Source organism: Hordeum vulgare, chromosome 1H, assembly GCF_904849725.1.
Source record: "Hordeum vulgare subsp. vulgare chromosome 1H, MorexV3_pseudomolecules_assembly, whole genome shotgun sequence".
NCBI classification, from domain to species: domain Eukaryota; kingdom Viridiplantae; phylum Streptophyta; class Magnoliopsida; order Poales; family Poaceae; genus Hordeum; species Hordeum vulgare.
The window spans coordinates 369,759,455-369,784,360 of NC_058518.1; the positions used below are offsets into that span (position 1 = coordinate 369,759,455).

The window sequence follows — 24,906 nt, forward strand, 5'->3', positions numbered from 1 at the left end:
TGGATTTTTCTACCCCGAAAACATATAAAATATGTGGGGTTGCACAACAATATAATGCCACACGAAAATGCGAGAAAATAACCTATACACGGGAAAATAAACTACCGGCAAACCCTACATGCAAAAAATACCAATGAACGCTCTAAAATACATGGAAAATAGGTTCCTAAAACATGGACATTTTATCTACGGCATATGATGTGACAGCCCGATGCCGACGTTCCAGAAGCTTCCCCTTTTCTTTCCGTTTTCGTCGTGTGTCTATTTTTCTTCGGTCGCATCATCTGCATTGCATCGGCATCTCCGTTGCCGCAAGTTTTCAAAACTTGCATCGGTTGTTAGTTGCCGGTTCTCGTCGTTGTCCGTTCCGAGTCCGACCGCACACCCACGCGCCCTCGGCACCGTCGAAACCCTGTTTTTAAAGTGTTTGTAAAACTTTCTTCGATTCAGCTGGAATTTGTCGTGCGGTATTATTTATATATAGGTAGGCCGCGTGTCGAATTTCTCGCGATCGGAGTTTGTCTGGTACCCGAACGGTCGACCGTAGCGGCACCGTAATCGGTCTACCGTCGGACGTTTGTCGGTGTTTGAAAATTCGTTGCCGCGTCGCCCGTTCTCCCTCTCGTCTCCGGTAAACCACCCTACACGGCCACGTACCCGCTCCCGCGTTTGGAATCGTCCGAATCCGACCCCGCGGTTGGATCCGGAACGAAATTCCGGCTAACCTAGCCCCCCCTTTGCCTATATATAGACCCCGGGTTTATTTTAGACAGCAACCCTAACCCCCCTCGGGATCCGCGCCTGAAACCCTAGCCCTCCTCCTCTCTCCTCCCTGGCGCCGCCGGCCCGCCAGGCCCAGATCGGGCCCGACCGAGCCCATCCGGCGAGCCGCCGCCCAACCGCCGCCAGCCGCCGCCTCCCGTGCTCCCGTGAGCCCCGCGTCTCGAGCCCTCCTGCCCGCGCCGCCGCACCTCCTTCGCCGGAGCCCCTCGCCGGCCGCCGCCCCGCCTGCCGGAGGTTCGCCAGAGTCCTTCACCTGCCATGCCAGCCGCCGCCTGTGACCTCCTGTCAGCCGCAGCGAGCCGCCACCATGCCAGTCGGCCGCACCTCGCCCTCCTCGCGGGATCCCGCAGCGCCTCGGATCCCCGGCCGCCTGCAGCGCCTCCGCCGGATCCCGCCGTTGCCTGCTCCTCTCGCCGCCCTGCGCAGGCGCCGCCAGGTATCGTGCCCGAGGAGATCGACGAGGAGCCCCTCGTTCCGTCGCTGGCGTTGACCGCCTGCCGAGCAGGCCGGATCCCTCCTCGACCTGGGCCCCGAGCCGGCCCAGGCCAGCGCCTCCAGCTGCCCGCGACGCCCCAGCTCGCCACAAGAGGTCCGATGGCCTTCCTCGCCCCCGCGTGGGCCTGTCTCCTCCTTCCAGGCCGGCCCAGGTGAGCAGCCGAGTCCTATCCCTCCCCAGGCACTATTTAGTACATTACGCCTTAGCTTCGGCCCGGTTATTAATTAGGTTATTTTTTATTTAGTTTTATTTCAGGTTTTAGACGTTTATTCAAACGCCCGTAACTTTAAATCCGCAAGTCGGAACGACGCGTATTATATATGGTTTTGTGGTAGTTTCGCGCGTAGAATACGAATTTGAAACATGCATAATTGTTTGACGTTGTTTGGCTTGCCGGATGCCTAGAATAGCGTGCTGTCCTAATAGGTTTCGTCCCGTATTTATTTTTTCTTGCGGTCCGGATTGCTTGAATGCCTTAGGTTAAATGTCTATGTTTTAGGGATCATTATTCCAGGTATTTTAGAGCGGTCATAGGTATTTTTGCATGTATGGTTTGCGGGTAGTTTATTTTACCGTGTATAGGTTATTTTCCCGCATATTCGTGTGGCATTATTTTGTTGCGCAACCCCACATATTTTATATGTTTCCGGGGTAGAAAAATCCCATTGATTTTTCTGTGCAATTAGTTTTAACATTAGAGTAAGTTAGTTCGCGCGATATTGTGCTATATTGCCCTCTTGGCATTTTCATAGGATTTATTTCGTGCGTCGTTTGACGGAGTTGTCAACTAGTGAGTTGATCTTGGATGTTTTGTTTAGCCCCCGGTATTTTTAGTTGCAATAGAAATGCATGTTTAGGTGTGGTTTGACTGCCCTCAAGTTGCTTGAAATAGTGTTGTTTTAGAGGAGCTGAAATATTTCTAAGTCTGGAATCTGTTTTATTTTGTTGCTGTCTTGTCTTGCTTCTACCTTTTGATCGGTAGCTCTTTTGAGGTTGGTCCAATGGAGTAAGTTGTAGACCTTGTGTTTCTCTAGCATGCTGTTAAGTTTCATGCCATTTGGAGTCTTGTAGCTATAGGTTTTGCTGCTGTCAATTTTGCTTCAGATCAAAAACTGCACTTTCGTGAGGTGTAATTTTCACTAAGTCTGCAATAGTGTGTGAGATGCCATTTTGTGTCTTCTTTCCCTAGTGATCCTTGCTGCCATGTTAGTTGTTGTTAGTAGTTTGTAGTAGTGATCCTTGACGCGTAAAATCATGTGAACCTATTTGTTTTGCTGTTTAACAACCAATTAAATGCATTAGTTCAGATTTGGACAGAATTGTAAATTAACATGTGAGGTCGTTTCGGAGGTGCTATATGTCATTTCCGACCTCATTTAAAATGTCTAGATAGGTAGTTTAATTTCCGCTTCACCTCTTGCATGTTTGACAACATTAATATTGCCATGAAAATAACCAGGATAGAACTAAATAATTAACGTGGAGTTTCGTCAATATGCAACTCGTTGCATATTGAACTTCACTTAATGTGTAGTGTTTGATTGTGTGATTGTCATGCCGTGACTTGCATTTATTCAGCTGCTCATGCATCATTTGTGTTGTGCATCGTGTGGTGAATTCCGTGTGATGATTTGAGTTTCCGGTTTGCTTCGTCTCGATAGAGTTTCGCCGCGTGTCGGATGTGAGGACCCGTTCGACTGCGTCGGTTTGTCTGCTTCACGGAGGTATTCTTCTTCTAAGCAGGATCTCAGGCAAGATGATCATTTCCCCAGATGCCATTACTATCATTGCCATGCTAGTTTATCGCTTCTATCGTTCATGTCTCGTTGCCCACCACCTGTTAAATATCAGCCTCTCAACAATGCCATGAAACCTTCAACCTGTTCGACCTAGCAAACCACTGATTGGCTTTGTTACCGCTTGCTTAACCCTGTGTTAGCGTTGCTAGTTGCAGGTGCAGATGCTTCCATGTGATAACATGGGTTCCTTGTTATATCACCATATTAAATGCTATTTAATTTAATGCATCTATATACTTAGTAAAGGTGGAAGGCTCGGCCTTTTCTAGCCTGGTGTTTTGTTCCACCTTTGCCCCCTTAGTTTCTGGCTACCGGTGTTATGTTCCATAATTGAGCGCTCCTAACACGATCGGGGTTGTTATGGGGACCCCCTTGATAATTCGTTTTAGATTAAAGCTGGTATGGCAAGGCCCAACTTTGGTACTACATTTGCCTAAACACCTAATAAAATTGCATAGGGACTTTCCGGACCCCGAGGATAATTTAATCAACCCCCGGGCCAGTGCTCCTCATGAGTGTTGGCCCCACCTGAGCGATGTCCGGCGCCCCTCTGGTCACCCGGAGGTTTAGCGATCCCGACGTCTAGCTCATCCGCCGTGTCCTGAGAACGAGGTACGCGACTTCTATCGGGATCGTCGACACGTCGGGCGGCCTTGGTGGATTAGTTTTACCTTTGACGAGATATCTTGTGCATCGGGATTCCGGTGATGCTTTGTGTAATCTCAGAGTTGAGGTTTTCCACTAGGGAATCCGACGAGATCGCGAGCTTCGTGATTGAGGATTTCTATGCGGCTTGTGGTAATTTGTGATGGACTAGTTGGAGCACCCCTGCAGGGTTAAATCTTTCGGAAAGCCGCGCCCGCGGTTATGTGGCAACATGGAAACTTTGTTTAACACTAGTTCTAGATAACTTGAAGTTAACTTAATTAAAACTTGCCAACTGTGTGCGTAACCGTGATTGTCTCTTTCGTGAGTTCCTTCTCCGATCGAGGACACGGTGGGGTTATGTCTGACGTAGGTAGGTGTTCAGGATCATTCATTTGATCATCATTAGTTCACGTCCGTTATTCGTAGATCTTCCCCCTCTTATTCTTGTACTCGTAAGTTTAGCCACCAAATATATGCTTAGCCGTTGCTGCAACCTCACCACTTAACCTTGCCTCACCCATTAAGCTTTGCTAGTCTTGATACCTTTGGAAATGAGATTGCTGAGTCCCCTGTGGCTCACAGATTACTACAACACCAGCTGCAGGTACAGGTACAGGTTACGTGACGCGAGCGCGTTGATTGTTCATTTGGAGTTGCTTCTTCTTCTTCTTCTTCATCGATCTAGGATGGGTTCCATGCCGGCAGCCTGGGATAGTAAGGATGGACGTCGTTCTTATTTTTCTCGTTTGTTTTCGTCCGTAGTCGGACCCTGCTCTTACTCTTGATATTTATGTAATGTACTGATGTGACTCTGATGTAGCTTGTGGCGAGTGTAAGCCAACTCTCTTTATATATCTCTTCTTTTCAGTACATGTACTTGTAACGATATCCATTCTTGCGACACGACGAGATGCGCTTCTATCCCTCACGAGGCCCTCGTGCCAAATTGAGGATAGGGTCGCATCTTGGGCGTGACAAGTTGGTATCAGAGCCGTACCGACCTAGGAGCCCCCTTGATTGATCAAACTTGGCCGAGTCGAGTCTAGTAAAAATACTTTGAGTCTAGTTATATATCGGAGAGTAGGATTCTTTTTTCTCCTCTTCTATGCTCTCGTGAGGAATCTTGACGTAATAATTTATTCTACTCCTCTTCTCATTCAAAAAAAATTTAGGATCACGCGGATATTTTTGGAATCTATATGATGCTGATGTGACGGAGTTCTGTCTTGGTGCCTCCTATCTGACTTGATTTGCTTCCGGGGAGTTGAGCTCCAGGGGATTCTTGAGCACATCGTTATCATTCAGATTTCTTAGTATCTCAGAACGAAGGATGTTCGTAATTGCTTCAATACTAGTAGTGGCGGGATAACCCTGATGTCCCCAGTACTGGTGGAGATTGTCGGGAGTACTGCCATACTTTGTATCGTTGTGATCACGAGGGTCTGTTGTAGATGAAGGTCCGAGATTCTGGTTGTGTGTTGACGGATGTGATACAGGTGACGGGTTAGTATAGGGGTTGTGTGAATATTACTCCTTGTATCCGTGTACCAGATTGCATGACCAGATATTTCGGGAATTCTTAGGTGGGAATTCAAGTAGTTGCTTATAGGACAAACTTCCAACAAATGCATGATGTTAGGTTGGGGTTCGACATCTAGTGGATTCGTTTGTTCACGGTCGACTTACAGCGGTACACGTTGTGTCTTAAAGAGTCCTTGTAGCTTGCTACGACTCGAGGACGCTTCGTATGTCGGGTGCACTGCCTTGCACTTGATGGCTACTGTAAAATCGAGCCCGTGCGATCCTGTCCACGAAAATATCGAACGGAAATCTTTCTCATGAGTTTGTTCTGGCTTGTTTCATAAGCCTCACCCTTTGTTTTGTTGGAATGTGGTATTTTGAGTTGCTTCGATGTCAAGTGGTGATTTCAGATCCTTCCTAAGAGGTGTTCTCATATTTTCATGTGAGAATGCAAATTCTTTTGCTCAATCAGTTGTCTTATCAATTCTTATCAACCGGAGTCGTCGTATCAATTCCATTTTACCGGTGTGCTTCTCCTCAAGTGAGTTCAATCCCTCTAATTTTGCAGATCATTCTCTCAATTCTTTCCGGAGTTCATCTCATCTGTCTCAAGTTGTCTTTGTTTTTCCCCACCCTCCCGCCCTTTTTCTCAGTGATTCAATTTTCTTCCAAGAGTTTTCTTTTCATTGTGCTTCTGTTGTCTCTTCTTTTCTCTCTTACCCGGTGAATTTAATTCAGCTATCCGTGTTCATCATATCCTTTTCATCCTTGTAATTCTTTTCTATGTTGGAATTTTTTATCAGTCTATCTTCTTGTTGTCATTTCTCTCTATTCTATCTGGAGCGTTGAAGTTATCTCAGAATTCTTGTTCTCAATTCTTTAATTATTTCGAGGTGCTACCTCATCTAGTTCTCTTCATACCGGTGCAATATCAATCTTTCTAGCAATCTTTTCTAACGGTGGTTTCTTTGAGTGGGCCCATAACCCACAGGTTCTTTCCCAGGATCTCTCCTGGCTCTTTTAATCTTTTCTCGGAGATCTTTAATTCTTTTCAACTATGACGTAAGTATGATTTTCATCAGTCATATTCCTTCTTCAAGATCAATTTGAATTAATTCTCTTATTTGGCTCAACCTTGCATCCTTCTTTATCCCGGAGTGTCTCATTAATTTTTGGTGGTGTTGTTTCTCGTCATCATTCTCAGCTTGCTATCCGAAGGAATGTTTCTCTCAAATCTTGGTTCATTCTCTTGAAGATTTATCTTTTCAGCTTCGTGTTATCATCTTGAATTTGTTCCCAATCATGAGTAATCCCTTTCTTGCTATCCGGTGCATTTCTCAGTTGTTTTTATTTCTCGATCCTCCGAAGGCCATCATTTCAGAAGATTCTTCGTTCTCAGCTTTCAGCTTCGTCCTCAAATCTTCTCAATTGTTGCCTCTTCGTTCGTCTCTTGATTATTCCGGTGCCTTATTCAAGTTTTCTGTTAGGTGGTTCATGATCTCATCATTCTCATGTATCTCGAGTCATTCATGGTTGCCTCATTCATTTCAATTCTCACCGGTGTCTCCTTCAAGACTTCTTCTAGTTTGTGCTCATATCTCTCCTCAATCTTTTCAAGAAGAATAAGTTGTATGCTAAATCCGTTGCTTGTCATCAATTTAATTTGATGAAGGATGAGCATAACATAATTCTTATTATTGTCCTTCCTTCTTCCAAGAGATTTCAATTCTTCTTCCGGAGTGGCTCATTGTTTCAATTCTTTTCTCGTGTGTTTATCTTTCTTTTCCTGAGTTCCAAGTTCTTTTAGTATCTCTTTGTGAGGCTTCATCTAAATCTTGGCAAGGTCATAATCTTATTCTTTCATTCTTGATATCTTTGCATCATTCATTTGTATACGGTGGTCCTTCATGGTGGTTCATCAAGGTTTCAATTCGTTCTCAAGTGTTCTTCAAGATTCTTGTTGGAGAACCTCAAGTATCCTTTCTCTTGCATTTATATGTGCAATTGTTCTTCCTTTATCCTTTGAGGTGGTATTATAGCATTCTTGTTAGTGTAGGAGCCTCGAAGAGTTTTCCTCTCAAGAATGAGATAATTAAACCCACCAATTCTATGATCATGACATATTTTCAACCCGTGATTTCTTCATTGAGCTATCTTGGTTTGGATTTCACCTAAAGCCTTTCCTATGGATTGTGCTATCATGGTGCTTGTCATTAATCTAAGTTCTCAATGTATCCTCTTGGTGCAAGTAATTGTTCATATCTTGTTCTCCCAATCAATCCTTGTTTCGTTTAGTGGTTGGTTGTCACCTCATATTTGTTGAGTTGATTTTCATAATCCCACTACTATCTTGTTCTTTTCGTTGTTGGTTTTCCAACTACTACATCAATTCTCTGTCCGGAGGCTCTTCAATTCTATTGTGATGTTAGTTGGCGTTCTTTTCTTCATTCTCTTCTTCCGCTTGAGCTAGTTCCTATTCTATTGTTCCGGAGGCATTGTGATATTGCTCTTTTGGGTCAATCATGTTATCCTATCAAGTTCATGGTGTTCCCTTATTCTATTTAGCTGTTTGTTATGAATATTGTCTATTTCTTCTACCTTTTCGATTTTTTGTCCCATTCGCCTACTGAAGTGCTGCCGAAATTTTCCGTGAATTCTTGCTTGTTTCTCATATCACTACTCATCGCTTTGCAATCTTCAAGGATCATTGTTTTCACTCGTTTGTCAAAGAAGCGATTAAGTTTTACCTCTTGCTTTCTCATCCTCTCCCCCTTTCATTCTTGGATCTCGGGGCGAGATCCTCTTGTAGTGTAGGAGAGTTGTGACAGCCCGATGCCGACGTTCCAGAAGCTTCCACTTTTCTTTCCGTTTTCGTCGTGTGTCTATTTTACTTCTGCCGCATAATCATCGCATCATGCGCATCATCTGCATTGCATTGGCATCTCCGTTGCCGCCAGTTTTCAAAACTTGCATCCGTTGTTAGTTGCCGGTTCTCGTCGTTGTCCGTTCCGAGTCCGACCGCACACGCACGCGCCCTCGGCACCGTCGAAACCCTGTTTTTAAAGTGTGCGTAAAACTTTCTCCAATTGAGCTGGAATTTGTCGTGCGGTATTATTTATATATAGGTAGGCCGCCTGTCGAATTTCGTCGCGATCGGAGTTCGTCTGGTACCCGAACGGTCGACCGTAGCGGCACCGTAATCGGTCTACCGTCGGACGTTTGTCGGTGTTTGAAAATTCGTTGCCGCGTCGCCCGTTCTCCCTCTCGTCTCCGGTAAACCACCCTACACGGCCACGTACCCGCTCCCGCGTTCGGAATCGTCCGAATCCGACCCCGCGGTTGGATCCGGAACGAAATTCCGGCTAACCTAGCCCCCCTTTGCCTATATATAGACCCCGGGTTTATTTTAGACAGCAACCCTAACCCCCCTCGGGATCCGCGCCCGAAACCCTAGCCCTCCTCCTCTCTCCTCCCTGGCGCCGCCGGCCCGCCAGGCCCAGATCGGGCCCGACCGAGCCCATCCGGCGAGCCGCCGCCAGCCGCCGCCTCCCGTGCTCCCATGCGCCCCGTGTCTCGAGCCCTCCTGCCCGCGCCGCCGCACCTCCTTCGTCGGAGCCCCTCGCCGTCCGCGCCGCCTGCCGGAGGTTCACCGGAGTCCTTTGCCTGCCATGCCAGCCGCCGCCTGCGACCTCCTATCAGTCGCAGCGAGCCGCCGCCATGCTAGCCGCCGCCTGCGACCTCCCGTCAGCCGCAGCGAGCCGCCGCCATGCCAGTCGGCGGCACCTCGCCCTCCTCGCGGGATCCCGCAGCGCCTCGGATCCCCGGCCGCCTGCAGCGCCTCCACCGGATCCCGCCGTTGCCTCCTCCTCTCGCCGCCCTGCGCAGGCGCCGCCAGGCCCCGTGCCCGAGGAGATCGACGAGGAGCCCCTCGTTCCGTCGCTGGCGTTGACCGCCTGCCGAGCAGGCCGGATCCCTCCTCGACCTGGGCCCCGAGCCGGTCCAGGCCAGCACCTCCAGCTGCCCGCGACGCCCGAGCTCGCCACCAGAGGCCCGATGGCCTTCCTCGCTCCCGCGTGGGCCTGTCTCCTCCTTCCAGGCCGGCCCAGGTGAGCAGCCGAGTCCTATCCCTCCCCAGGCACTATTTAGTACATTACGCCTTAGCTTCGGCCCGGTTATTAATTAGGTTATTTTTTATTTAGTTTTATTTCAGGTTTTAGACGTTTATTCAAACGCCCGTAACTTTAAATCCGCAAGTCGGAACGACGCGTATTATATATGGTTTTGTGGTAGTTTCGCGTGTAGAATACGAATTTGAAACATGCATAATTGTTTGACGTCGTTTGGCTTGCCGGATGCCTAGAATAGCGTGCTGTCCTAATAGGTTTCGTCCCGTATTTATTTTTTCTTGCGGTCCAGATTGCTTGAATGCCTTAGGTAAAATTTCTATGTTTTAGGGATCATTATTCCAGGTATTTTAGAGCGGTCATAGGTATTTTTGCATGTATGGTTTGCGGGTAGTTTATTTTACCGTGTATAGGTTATTTTCCCGCATTTTCGTGTGGCATTATTTTGTTGCGCAACCCCACATATTTTATATGTTTCCGGGGTAGAAAAATCCCATGGATTTTTCTGTGCAATTAGTTTTAGCATTAGATTAAGTTAGTTCGCGCGATATTGTGCTATATTGCCCTCTTGGCATTTTCGTAGGATTTATTTCGTGCGTCGTTTGACGGAGTTGTCAACTAGTGAGTTGATCTTGGATGTTTTGTTTAGCCCCTAGTATTTTTAGTTGCAATAGAAATGCATATTTAGGTGTGGTTTGACTACCCTCAAGTTGCTTGAAGTAGTGCTGTTTTAGAGGAGCTGAAATATTTCTAAGTCTGGAATCTGTTTTATTTTGTTGCTGTCTTGTCTTGCTTCTACCTTTTGATCGGTAGCTCTTTTGAGGTTGGTCCAATGGAGTAAGTTGTAGACCTTGTGTTTCTCTAGCATGCTGTTAAGTTTCATGCCATTTGGAGTCTTGTAGCTATAGGTTTTGCTGCTGTCAATTTTGCTTCAGATCAAAAACTGCACTTTCGTGAGGTGTAATTTTCACTAAGTCTGCAATAGTGTGTGAGATGCCATTTTGTGTCTTCTTTCCCTAGTGATCCTTGCTGCCATGTTAGTTGTTGTTAGTAGTTTGTAGTAGTGATCCTTGACGCGTAAAATCATGTGAACCTATTTGTTTTGCTGTTTAACAACCAATTAAATGCATTAGTTCAGATTTGGACAGAATTGTAAATTAACATGTGAGGTCGTTTCGGAGGTGCTATATGTCATTTCCGACCTCATTTAAAATGTCTAGATAGGTAGTTTAATTTCCGCTTCACCTCTTGCATGTTTGACAACATTAATATTGCCATGAAAATAACCAGGATAGAACTAAATAATTAACGTGGAGTTTCGTCAATATGCAACTCGTTGCATATTGAACTTCACTTAATGTGTAGTGTTTGATTGTGTGATTGTCATGCCGTGACTTGCATTTATTCAGCTGCTCATGCATCATTTGTGTTGTGCATCGTGTGGTGAATTCCGTGTGATGATTTGAGTTTCCGGTTTGCTTCGTCTCGATAGAGTTTCGCCGCGTGTCGGATGTGAGGACCCGTTCGACTGCGTCGGTTTGTCTGCTTCACGGAGGTATTCTTCTTCTAAGCAGGATCTCAGGCAAGATGATCATTTCCCCAGATGCCATTACTATCATTGCCATGCTAGTTTATCGCTTCTATCGTTCATGTCTCGTTGCCCACCACCTGTTAAATATCAGCCTCTCAACAATGCCATGAAACCTTCAACCTGTTCGACCTAGCAAACCACTGATTGGCTTTGTTACCGCTTGCTTAACCCTGTGTTAGCGTTGCTAGTTGCAGGTGCAGATGCTTCCATGTGATAACATGGGTTCCTTGTTATATCACCATATTAAATGCTATTTAATTTAATGCATCTATATACTTAGTAAAGGTGGAAGGCTCGGCCTTTTCTAGCCTGGTGTTTTGTTCCACCTTTGCCCCCTTAGTTTCTGGCTACCGGTGTTATGTTCCATAATTGAGCGCTCCTAACACGATCGGGGTTGTTATGGGGACCCCCTTGATAATTCGTTTTAGATTAAAGCTGGTATGGCAAGGCCCAACTTTGGTACTACATTTGCCTAAACACCTAATAAAATTGCATAGGGACTTTCCGGACCCCGAGGATAATTTAATCAACCCCCGGGCCAGTGCTCCTCATGAGTGTTGGCCCCACCTGAGCGATGTCCGGCGCCCCTCTGGTCACCCGGAGGTTTAGCGATCCCGACGTCTAGCTCATCCGCCGTGTCCTGAGAACGAGGTACGCGACTCCTATCGGGATCGTCGACACGTCGGGCGGCCTTGCTGGATTAGTTTTACCTTTGACGAGATATCTTGTGCATCGGGATTCCGGTGATGCTTTGGGTAATCTCAGAGTTGAGGTTTTCCACTAGGGAATCCGACGAGATCGTGAGCTTCGTGATTGAGGATTTCTATGCGGCTTGTGGTAATTTGTGATGGACTATTTGGAGCACCCCTGCAGGGTTAAATCTTTCGGAAAGCCGCGCCCGCGGTTATGTGGCAACGTGGAAACTTTGTTTAACACTGGTTCTAGATAACTTGAAGTTAACTTAATTAAAACTTGCCAACTGTGTGCGTAACCGTGACTGTCTGTTTCGTGAGTTCCTTCTCCGATCGAGGACACGGTGGGGTTATGTCTGACGTAGGTATGTGTTCAGGATCATTCATTTGATCATCATTAGTTCACGTCCGTTATTCGTAGATCTTCCCCCTCTTATTCTTGTACTCGTAAGTTTAGCCACCAAATATATGCTTAGCCGCTGCTGCAACCTCACCACTTAACCTTGCCTCACCCATTAAGCTTTGCTAGTCTTGATACCTTTGGAAATGAGATTGCTGAGTCCCCTGTGGCCCACACATTACTACAACACCAGTTGCAGGTACAGGTACAGGTTACGTGACGCGAGCGCGTTGATTGTTCATTTGGAGTTGCTTCTTCTTCTTCTTCTTCATCGATCTAGGATGGGTTCCAGGCCGGCATCCTGGGATAGCAAGGATGGTCGTCGTTCTTATTTTTCTCGTTTGTTTTCGTCCGTAGTCGGACCCTGCTCTTACTCTTGATATTTATGTAATGTACTGACGTGACTCTGATGTAGCTTGTGGCGAGTGTAAGCCAACTCTCTTTATATATCTCTTCTTTTCAGTACATGTACTTGTAACGATATCCATTCTTGCGACACGACGAGATGCGCTTCTATCCCTGACGAGGCCCTCGTGCCAAATTGAGGATAGGGTCGCATCTTGGGCGTGACATATGAGCAACCCGGTCTTGCGCGAAAATTAAATACGGGGCGACATTCTGTTGGGACAGCATGCTAAACTAGGCGTTAGACGCGCTAAACGACATCAGCCAAATATGCACGTAGCACCATCGTATTCTACGCGCAAAACTACCCGAAAACCATATATTACACGTCTCGATCCGATTTACGGATAATAATCTACGGGCGTTTTAATATACGTATATCACTGGAATTTAAATAATTCCAAAATTCCCTAAAGAAAAAAATATTCTACCGGGCCAGATCTAATTACTAATGGGCTACAGGGGGTGGCGCAGGATAATATACGCCGCCCAGGCGGGAGATTGGGCTGCGGGACTCACCTGAGGCCATGGGCCAGGTCGATGGAGAGGAGGCCCTCGAGGGGCGAGCAGGGCCGGACATCACCCACGCGGTGCTGGAGGACGGGACGGGTGAGGCAGCTGCTCGCTGGCCAGGGAGGCCCACGCGACGCGGCTGGCTGGATCAGGGCAAGCGGACCATGGGGCGATGCGGGAGCGCTGACGGGGCGGTCAACTCCCTCGTCCCGATCCGGATCGGGACAGAGGCGAGTACCAGCGAAGCTGCGGCGAGCGGCGACGAAGCTGCGGCCCGGCGATGGCGAAAAGGGGCGACAGAGCTTGGGGATGGGGGTCTTCCGACTGGATCCGGCCGGCTGGAGCTTTGGGGTGGCGGCGCAACAGGGAGGCAGCGCATGGGACGCTCGGGAGCACAACGCGCTTGAGCAGGGGCGAGCGGTTGCTCGGGGCGACCGCGGGCCGAGAGGGCCTGGAGCGGGCTCGACGGGCTGGCGGCGGTTGGGAGGAGAGAGGAGGTGGGAGAGAGCTCCGGGCACGGAAAACGAGGGGGGTTTAGGGTTTCTTAAAAATTAGGGGGAGGCCTATTTATAACAAATGGGGGATAGGTTTATCCGAATCCGACCCCGTTTTTGCCCACGCGATCGTAAACGAAGGAACTCTAACACGGGGTCGGTTAAATGACCACGTAGAGTAGGCCAGCCGGGGAAGAGAGGGAAACGGTGCGGTGCGGCAACGAATTTTAAAACACCGACAGACGTCCAACTGTAGACCGAATACGGTGCCGCTACGGTCGACCGTTCGGGTACCAGACGAACTCCGATCGCGACGAAATTCGACACGCGGCCTAGCTATATCTAATTACGACCGCATGCCAAGTTTCATCCCGATTAGAGAAAGTTTCAAACGCACTTTTAAAACAGGGTTTAAATGATGCCGCGGGCGCGTGCGTGTGCGGTCGGGCTCAGAACGGACAACGGCGAGAACCGGCAACTAACAACGGATGCAACTTTTGAAAAACCGGTGGCAACGGGATGCCGATGCAATGCCGATGATGCGAATGATGCGATGATGATGCGACAAAAGAAAATAGACACACGACGAAAACGGGAAAGAAGGGGAATCTTCTGGAACGTCGGCATCGGGTTGTCACATGATCGTATTCAACCATACGACTCATGTTCGACCTTTCGGTCTCTTGTATTCGAGGTCATGTTTGTACATGCTAAGCTCGTCGAGTCAACCTAGGTGTTTAGTGTGTGTAAATATGGCTTACACCTGTTGTATGCGAACGTTAGAATCTATCACACCCGATCATCACGTGGTGCTTCGAGACAACGATCCTTCTCAACGGTGCACACTTAGGGGAATACGTTCTCGAAATTTTAAGATGGATCATCTTATTATGCTACCGTTGTTCTAAGCAATAAGATGAAAAACATGATAAACATCACAATGCAATCATATAGTGACATGATATGGCCATTATCATCTTTGCTCTTTCGATCTCCATCTTCAGGCATCGCATGATCATCATCGTCACCGGCGTGACACCATGATCTCCATCATCGTGTCTCCGTGAAGTCGTCACGCCAACTACTACTATCACTACTACTATAGCTAACCGTTAGCAATGAAGTAAAAGTAGTAAGCACATGCCGTTGCATCTCATACAATAAATTAAGACAACTCCTATGGCTCCTGCCAGTTGTCATACTCATCGACATGCAAGTCGTGAAACCTATTACAATAACATGATCATATCATACATCATACATGCAACATCACAACTTTGGCCATATCACATCACATGTCAAACCCTGCAAAAACAAGTTAGACGTCCTCTAATTGTTGTTGCAAGTTTTACGTGGCTGATTTGGGTTTCTAGCAAGAACGCCTTCTTACCTACGTGACAGCCACAACGATGATATGCCAAAGCTATTTACCCTTCGTAAGGACCCTTTTCATCAAATCCAATCCGACTAGAGTGGGAGAGACAGACACCCGCTAGCCACCTTTATGCACGGTGTGCATGTCTGTCGGTGGAACCAGTCTCACGTCAGCGTACGTGTAAGGTCGGTCCGGGCCGCTTCATCCCACAATACCGCCGGAAAAGAATAAGACTAGTAGCGGCAAGCAATTGACAAATCATCGCCCACAACCTTTTGTGTTCTACTCGTGCATAGAATCTACGCATAGAAAACATAGCTCGGATGCCACTGTTGGGTAACGTAGCATAAATTCAAAAAAATTCCTACGCATATTCAGATCTTCCTATGGAGAGACCAGCAATGAGAGAGGGGTGAGTGCATCTTCCTACCTTTGAAGATCGCTAAGCGGAAGCGTTACTAGAACGCGGTTGATGGAGTCGTACTCGCGGCGATTCACATCGCGGTGTGATTCCGATCTAGTGCCGAACTACGACACCTCCGCGTTCAACACACATGCAGCCCGGTGACGTCTCCCGCACCTTGATCCAGCAAGGAGGAGGGAGAGGTTGGGAAAGATCTCCAGAAGCACGACGGCGTGGTGTCGATGGAGAGACGAGGTCTCCCGGCAGGGCTTCGCCAAGCACCGACAGAGAGGAGGAGAAAGAAGAGTAGGGTTGCGCCGAGGGAGAAGGAAAACTGTGTCTCCAAAAGCCATATAGGAGGAGGGGAGGGGGGGTGCCACCCCTAGGGTTCCCACCCTAGGTGGTGCGGCAGCCCCCCAGATGGGAGGTGCGGCGGCCAGGGCAGGGGGGACGGGTGGCGCACCCCTAGGTGGGCCTTAGGCCCACCAGCGCCTAGGGTTTCCCCCCTCTCCACCTCCCGCGCCTTGGGCTGAGTGTGGGGGACGCACCAGCCCACCTAGGGGCTGGTTCCCTCCCCCACTTGGCCCATCTAGCCTCCCGGGGTCGTTGCCCCCTTCCGGTGTACCCCCGGGGCCACCTCTGGTGGTCCCGGTGGTCCCGGTACGTTACCGGTGACGCCCGAAACACTTCCGGTGTCCGAAACCATCCGTCCTATATATCAATCTTTACCTACGGACCATTCCGGAGCTCCTCGTGATGTCCGAGATCTCATCCGAGACTCCGAACAACTTTCAACAACCTCGTATAACAATTCCCTATAACCATAGCATCATCGAACCTTAAGTGTGTAGACCCTACGAGTTCGGGAGGCAGGCAGACATGACCGAGACACCTCTCCGGCCAATAACCATCAGTGGGGTCTGGATACCCATGGTGGCTCCCACTTTCTCCACGATGATCTCATTGGATGAACCACGATGTCAAGGATTCAATCAATCCCGTATACAATTCCCTTTGTCTGTCGGTATAGAACTTGCCCGAGATTCGATCGTCGGTATACCTATACCTTGTTCAATCTCGTTACCGGCAAGTCTCTTTACTCGTTCCGTAGCAAGTCATCGTGTGACTAACTCCTTAGTCACATTGAGCTCATGATGATGTTCTACCGAGTGGGCCCAGAGATACCTCTCCGTCACACGGAGTGACAAATCCCGATCTCGATTCGTACCAACCCAACACACACTTTCGGAGGTACCCGTAGTGCACCTTTATAGTCACCCAGTTACGTTGTGACGTTTGATACACCCAAAGCACTCCTACGGTATCCGGGAGTTGCACAATCTCACGTCAAAGGAAAAGACACTTGACATTAGAAAAGCTTTAGCATACGAACAATACGATCTAGTGCTATGCTTAGGATTGGGTGTTGTCCATCACATCATTCTCCCAATGATGTGATCCCGTTATCAATAACATCTAATGCCCATGACCAGGAAACCATGATCATCTATTGACTAACGAGCTAGCCAACTAGAGGCTTGCTAGGGACACATTGTGATATATTTATTCACACATGTATTACTGTTTCCTGTTAATACAATTATAACTTGAACAATAGACGATTATCATGAACAAGGAAATATGATAATAACCATTTTATTATTGCCTCTAGGGCATATTTCCAACAGCCTGCCCCACGGTGGGCGCCAACTATCGTGGGAATGAACTTGATAGTAGAGGTGTAGGGTACGAAAGGAGAGGGCAGAGTCCTAGCTACGGCAAGCTTGTACGCAAGATGTATGAGTTCAGGCCCCTCTCGTAGAGGTAACAGCCCTACGTCTGAGTGCTCGGGGGCTGTTGCGGTGTGGAATGCGTGTTATAGGGGGTGTGAACCCTTGTGCCAGAGGGGAGGGGTGGCTTATATAGACTGCGCTACCCCTCATCAAGGCCCCAACATCTAAGGGTTCCATCAATAGAGTTTAAAGGTGTACATTACTGATAACATATGTATGTAATTAATGCTATTCATGATGGTCAACCGAACGCTTGCCTGTTGGCCTCCCTGGAGTGGCTTCTGCTCTTCTGCGTTGACTGGTTTCTTCCGAGTGGAAGTTGGTTGTCGAGTGAAGGGGAACATCTTCCGAGTGTCTGCTTACCGAGTGACTTTAGACGCCATGGCTATCCAGTCGGAATCTTCTGCGTGACCATCAAGTATTTAATTAGGTACCCTTGGGTAGGACATCTAGGTCAGGCCTGTGACCCTACCCTAGGTCCATATCCCCATGAGGCACGACGTGGGGGCGTCCTGATGGCTTGTGGACCCCTCGAGGCCCTACCGACTACATTCTCTCGCTTATAACGCGTATATCCTAAAAACCTTAATGGCAGTCCCAAAACACTTTTTATGCTGTTGCAAGTCTTTGTTCCGATGGGAGGCCATTTGGAGCTCCGTTTCGGCACCCTTCCGGAAGTGGGATCGAGCAGGGAGGGCCTCTTCATCAACCTTGTTGCCCACACGATGATGTGTGAGTAGTTCATTACGGACCTATGGGTCCATAGCTAGTACCTAGATGGCAATCTCTCCATCTCTTGGTCTTCAATACAATGATCAACGCATCTTCGCTTTGCTCCATATGAGGTAATCCTTTTGTGTGGTGCGTTTGTTCGGATCCGATGAATTGTGGGTTTATGTTCAGATTATTCATGATAAAATTTTGAGTCTTCTCTAAATACTAATATTATTCTTATGTGCATGATTATGATAGCTTCATAATTCTCTCCTATCTATTGAAATAGTTTGGGCAACTATATTGATATTTCTTCGGTGAGAGAGGTGCGTTGTTGTAGGTCAACCTTGCGAAATTCTATATCTTAGTGACAGAAGAGGACAAGATGCATCTTTGTGTTGCTTCTACTAAGGATAACACGACATGCTTTATTCATATTGCTTGAGTTTACTTTGTCCACATCATGTCATCGTTCTCCATGCATTACTCTGTTTTACTTAATACTCTAGATGCATGATGGATAGTGGTAGATGAGTGGAGTAACAGTAATAGGTGTAGGCAGGAGTAAGCCTATTTGTTTATGGACGTGTTGCCCATATACACATGATCATTGTCGTGAATATCGCATAACTATCTGCTTTTCTATCAATTGCCCAACAGTAATTTGTTTACGCACCGTATGATGTTTTCATGAGAGATGCCATTGGGGAAACTATGGCCCCCGGGTCTATTCACCATACATTAACAAAACCTTCAATACCTTGCCGCTATTTACTTGTTTTCATTTTATTTTGCATTTTACAATCATCTACAATTATCTACACGCCTCACTGGCTTGCAAATAACGAGACCAAGGGGATTGACAACCCCCTTGCCCTTGTTGGGTGCAAGTTGTTTGTTTTTTTATGTGCAGCCGCTGAAGACGGTTGTTGTTTATATTCTTATTGGTTCGATAAATCTTGGTTTCATAACTGAGGGAAATACTAACCTACATTGTGCTGTGATAAGCCGTTCCTCTTCTCGGAAAACCCAACAGAGATCACAAGTACCACCAACCACCTAGAACAATTAAGGGGAAGGAGTTGTCTATCATCGCCAGCAAGATCGATGACTAGGTTGATCCTCTCGGTAGCCCATGTGGACGACACAAGAGGACAGGGGGGTGTATGTCACCCGCAGTTGAGCACTCGATGACCCTTGATCGATCCCTTAAAATTGAGAACATGCTCCTTCAAACAACATGTGTCTTCAAGAACAGTCTGCATCACCGTCGTCTCATCTGTGTAGTCCTCCTCGGCGGACGAGCCGTCGAACGACTCAATATAGTGCTCATATATGTTCTCCAAATCAGAATCCATTGCTTGAATTAAGAAGAGACAACTTTTTTAGCTGCCACAATTCACGAACAATTGTCGGGCATAGTGAGTATAGAAATAGCGGATGGTACCTCACACGACGGTTGGAGGAAAGGAATTGAATAGTGACGGGGGAGAAGCAGGATGGAGCCCGAATGGAATATTGGAGGTGACGAAGACGTAGAGTTCCAGCCAAGACGATGCCGACCTAAGAAATCAGTGGGGTCAATGGATTTTTTTGAATTTTTCAATGATGAACACACATTCTAGACTGTTTAAAAAACTATGAGGTCATGCTCGTGGAAGGTTTGAGGGTTGCGCTTGAATATGCCCTTGTACACTACTTCCTCTTCTCGAAGAACGCCCATGAGCACCACACAACCTTCCTAGTCCACGATGCACAAACACTTAGAGCAACTCCAATCGAACGACCCATTTCGTCCGCCTGTGTTCGTTTGGGTGGCGACGGACACAAAAGTCGGCCCAACGTGCCGACCCAAACTAACGCGCGTCCGTTTTTTATCTGCCCCGACCCATTTCACGCTTAAATTTGGGCTGGATTTGCGTCCGCACGGACACATGACGGACTCGCACGATGCCCGTGAGACGCCCGCCCTTCTCCTCCCCCTAGCCCGCTCGTCGGTGGCACAAAGTCACCATTTCCACTCAAATTTCCAAAAAAACCTCCTGCTCACCCCTCCCGCGCGTGCCATGGACGACGACACTCCGATCCTCGACGCCACCGCTGGCCTCTCCTGCCTCGCCTCCAACGGTAGTCGTGACAGGCGAAAAGGGCTGACGCCGACCAAGAAGAAGCTGCTGACGCCCGCAGAGCGTGCCGAGCAACCGTTGAGGAGGAAGAACCGTTGGAAGCATTCAAGGTCCACTATAAGGGCTAGTCTTTCAACCTCACTCATTGTTGGATGATCATCAATGAAAAAGAGAAGTTCAAAGCGCAATATGCAGCCATCAAGGCGCGTGGAGTGAAGGTAGCCATTGAAGAGCATGATGAGGGCGAGAAGCCGCGGCCGGAGGGGAGGACCACCTCCAAGAGAGAGGAGAAGCGTGAGGCGGCGTCTCTTACTTGCAAGCTACTTTGCAAGGCATGCTCGCCAACAAAGACTCAAGGGAGGAGAAGCGCCGACAAGAAAAGGAGGAGCAAGTTAGGGCCTCCATGGAGATACAAAACAAGAAGCTCGCATTTGAGGCGGAGAAGCAAGCGAATATGCTAGAGATCGAGGCCATAAAAGTAGCCACCAATGCAAGAGAAGCCCGACTCGCTTGCATGATGAAGGGGTTCGAGATCATGACGATGGACTTGAACATGGTCTCTCTGAGGAAGCGGTCTTGGTTCGAGAAGATGCAGACCGACATTTTCAGCCTCGAAGACGAGTGATCCATGCCGCGGTGTGCGGGCATGACCACGTCCGAGATGGCGTGGCCGAACTACATTCTTATTTTGTGTGCTGGCATGTGTGCCGACCCGCTGACAAATGCGTGCAACTTAAAAACTGCGTATTCTTTTTATAGATTCACATATGTATGCCGACCGCTGGCGTATAACCGACGTGAACTTTTGACACTGACATAATAGTTGACGTGATGTGTGACCGCGAGCCATTTTAACACTAAAAATTATTTGTGCATGGACGAAAAATGGATCAGCGCGTTGAACGCACGGCCGATTCATTAGTAAACGAGGGCAAACGCGTTGATCCAAACAAATAAAAAAATAAAATAAAAACATCCGTATGAGTCGTCGGGTAGGAATTGTTCTTATGTTTTTTAGAAGGACTTCACTAGGGAGCGGCGTCGTATATTAGGCTTCTCATGCGGCGGCTCCCTTCCATCCATTTTTGCATGCATGCAGCATGACATCATTACGTATTATTTTGATCTTGTATTTTAAAAAAGATTTATCTCTCAAACCGTTATCTCAATTAATGATCCGTTTTCACCACTGACTTTATCGTGACGAGATCTTTAAAACTAGATCCCATGTCGATATGTTTCGATAACTTTTATTTACGTCGGTATTTGCCAAATTATTATCACTTACTTGTCACATTATTTATCACATAGTTCTCACATTAAATCAACTTGGTTACCAGGTTTTTAGAATGCCGATATACACCATAAAAAAACTTGATTCATTGTACTTCTACTGGTTCATGCATTTACTTGCTTATTGTTAGTGCTTTAATAACCACTTTTTAGCTCCACATAACACTGCAATACTTAAAAAATAAAAAATTATTGTCCCGATAACTATGCATAATTTTTGTGACAACTGTACATCCGTAAAATGACAATTATAATGACATAAATGTGGCAACTAAGAACGACGAAAAAATATCAACGAAACATGTCAACATGGGATCTTATTTTAAAGGTCTCGTCGAGACGAACCTAACGGTGAAGACGAATCTTGAATCAAATTATTAATCTGTGAGATAAATCATTTTTAAAATTTAAAAAAGCATTTAATGCAATGATGTTATCATAGGGTAGAAGGTTTTTACATGCCCGTGTAAGCCGCCGCATGGAAGTGATGTGATGCGGCGCTTCTCCTTAGATTTTCCTTTTTAGAAATGGGGAGTTGCTCTTACTACACGTACTGCAGGAAGCATGGCAACGATCTGGCCGTACGCAGCACGCCGAGCGCCAGATCGAGCGGCCCCCATTCCGCCGTAGTGCGCATGATCTAATAGTAGGCATGCCCGTTGCGGCGGCCCGGAAGAAACTAGCAACTGCCGTGGCCGTTCCGAGAGCGTTCGGGGCCACCACCTGTCGCGCATTTGGATTTCCGTGGCCCCTTTCGGTTTCTCCTCCTCGTTCCAAAAAAACCTTATTTAATGCCACCTTTGTTCCAAACAAACCTTATTGAATGCCATCTCCATTCACGGAAGGGGAGAGAAGCAGAGGAAGTAGACGGAGGAGGAGCCAATAGCCAATAGCCACCCAGAGAGATAGCTAGTGCCAGAGAAGAATTCGAGAGATCGGAGGGAGGAGGATGGAGCGGCAGGGCGAGGCGCGGTGCTCGTGCTCGCCGAGGCAGTGCAGGATTTGCCACGAGGAAGAGGGTGACGAGGGCTGCGCAACCGCAACCGCAACCGCCACCGCCATGGAGTCTCCCTGCGGATGCTCCGGCTCCCTCAAGGTACACATGGATTCTTTTTCTCTGTTGTTCTGCTCAATTCCTTGGGTGTTCTCCTTCTCCCGATCGGTGCCGGTTCTTGATGGTTCATCTGCGTGCGTGTTGACGTCGTCCTCTGCAGTATGCTCACAGGGGGTGCGTGCAGAGATGGTGCGACGAGAAGGGGAGCACCGTCTGTGAGATTTGCCTCCAGGTAATTCGCGTAGCCAGCTCGGCGCCCTTCTCTGGTTCTGTTTTACATCTCTTTGAACAAGTCTCGCTGGCTGGAATCCTCGCGTCTCCGGTTATTTCGCTTGATTGATCATCACTTCCTGCCGTTTTATCCGTGTGTGAATTTCCTTCTCTGAAGAACTTTCATTCCAATCTTCGCGCGTCCTTGTATTCACTCTGCTTGATCGTAATTTCCTACTGTTTTATCCAGTGCCATGATAATTTCCCTTTATTTTACTTAAATATATATAGAAAAGAAATTAGGACTAGGCTATGAGAGGATGCCCAGCTCTGTTAGCCCTTTTCCACGATTTCCGGAATTGAGACCCGTGTGAGTGAGTGCTTGACAGCTTGGGTAAAAGTCGATGTTTTTAGCACAACGAGTACAATCTCTTCATAGACCTCTCTGCTGGCTTGTTTCCTTGCTTTTGTTTAACATGTTTTTTGCTGTCAGAATTACGAGCCTGGATACACCGTTGCTCCCAAGAAAACTCAAGTTGCTCATGTCGCAGTCACCATCAGGTGCCGCCCCTACCCACTCACTCTCTCTCTCTCTCTCATTGGTAACTGGGATCGGTGCTGGTACGCGCAAAGAGGCTATAGAACGTACTGAATGCTGAATAGTATACTACAAAATCATAGTAATTCATATCTAGTGCCATGCAACTGTCATCAACAATTCAGAATGCCCAACAAAACATTCGGATCCTAATCTGTTTGCCGGGACTTACAATAGCGAGCCACAACAGTATACAAAACCCCAAATTATTCTGGTAAATAAACAAGAATCCCAATTATACAGCAGCTGTCCGCATCACTCTCCGCGGTATGGCATCTTGTTTCTTTAGGTCGGGGGGGAAAGCAAAGAACAAATGATCATCGACAGAACCGCCGACTGGTACGTGGATTCGGTCTAGCTGTTTCGCAAGCCATGTTGTACACCGCGTGCCAACCACCTTCACACCTTGTCCTGATTATTCTCCCCATGGGATGGCAGATAAGAAAGATGCCCTCCATTTTCACATCTGTACAGCCGTGTCCTGCACTCCTGCAGCCTTGCAAATGAGTCAAATGTTGAATCCTGTCATCACCGTCACACGTTAGCCTGCTGTTCGTGGTGCAGAGGGAGCCTGGAGGTCCCAAGGCTGGACTACGAGGCATCGGAGGATGCCCCGTTGATCGGGCTCGACGCGGTGGCCGGCGACCAGGCCTACGCCGAGTGCGCGAGCGCCGCCGGCAGAAGTGCTGCCTGGTGCCGGTCGGTGACGGTGACGGTACACCCCTGACCGAGACTTTGAACCACATTGCAAGGTTCAGAACTTCAGGTACGAATGGGCTTGAACTCTGTCTGAATTCTGCTTTGCCCATGCAGTTCACTGTTGTGTTGCTGCTGAGGCATTTCATCGCCCTGGTGACCGTCGGCGCCGCAAATCAGTACGCCTTCAGCCTACTGACAGTGAGTTCTATATCCATGATTCTTCCTTCAAATAAAAAATAACAATAAAGGTGATCCATGATTGTTTGACATGTGTTCCTTTGCTTTGAAGATATACTTGCTGAGGGCCAGTGGGATCTTGCTGCCGTTCTACGTCCTCATGCGGCTCATCTCCGCGGTGCAGCACGGCCAGATGCAGTACCGGCTGCAAATGCTCCAGGTCTGTTGCGTCGTCTTAAGTTTTAAACAGGAGGGTGAGCAAGTTCTTAACATTTTTCTTGCTGCCCGTCGCCTGTTTCTTGCTGCAGGAGCAAAGAAGGAACGCATCAAGAATGCACAGGGTGCCTGGTCAGGGACGACAGCAGCATGTGATTCTTGTTGTCTGAGGAAAACAGTAAAGTGGATGTTGTCCGGTAGAATGGTGTTAAAGTGTTTTTGACATTGATTAGGGAGCAATCAGGAAAAAAGGAAGAGAGAAAAACATTGTTAAGAGAAAAACATTGTTCATTAGCTTTCCGGTGTGTATGTGCGCATATATTTCTCTCGGTGATGAATGAGTCAACGACTTTGAGTTTTGGAGATTGTTAGACAGTTAAGGGGCTAAGGGCAACTCCAATACCGTTTCTGTTCCGATGCTCCCAACTGAACTAAACGCGGAGTGGAGGAACACCAGGACGGCTGAGATGATCCAATAACCGTTTGGAAAGAGAGGCATGATGGTCGTTTTTGTGTGTGCTTAGAGCCCTGGACGAGCTCGTACAGCCCGGTTAGTGGGCGTTTTGTTCATACGTGGGCGTTTTGTTTTAACGTGCAACGTATCGCGGTCATGGATAACACATGTTGTTTGAAAATGTTAAAAATGTCTCATTTCATAAAGAGGAGGGGAGCCACCTCTGGACGCGTCCACTATCAAGGAAAACCTTATGGTTAGAAACTTAATAATAACGCATGTATAACTATGATGCACGCGCTACAAGTGTGGTATTGCAGTAGCAGGA

The 24,906-nt window shown here is 47.6% G+C and overlaps 1 protein-coding gene across 1 annotated transcript; it reads left to right on the top strand.

The window, feature by feature from the left end:
• Positions 1-21,915: 21,915 nt before the first annotated feature.
• LOC123411318 lies at positions 21,916-24,614 on the top strand. The gene is made up of 7 exons (XM_045104255.1): positions 21,916-22,266; positions 22,385-22,456; positions 22,928-22,995; positions 23,597-23,747; positions 23,846-23,929; positions 24,021-24,128; positions 24,217-24,614. The coding sequence occupies exons 1-7, from the start codon at positions 22,120-22,122 to the stop codon at positions 24,292-24,294; spliced, it is 708 nt and encodes a 235-aa protein (XP_044960190.1). The 5' UTR covers positions 21,916-22,119; the 3' UTR covers positions 24,295-24,614.
• The last annotated feature ends 292 nt before the right edge of the window (positions 24,615-24,906 follow it).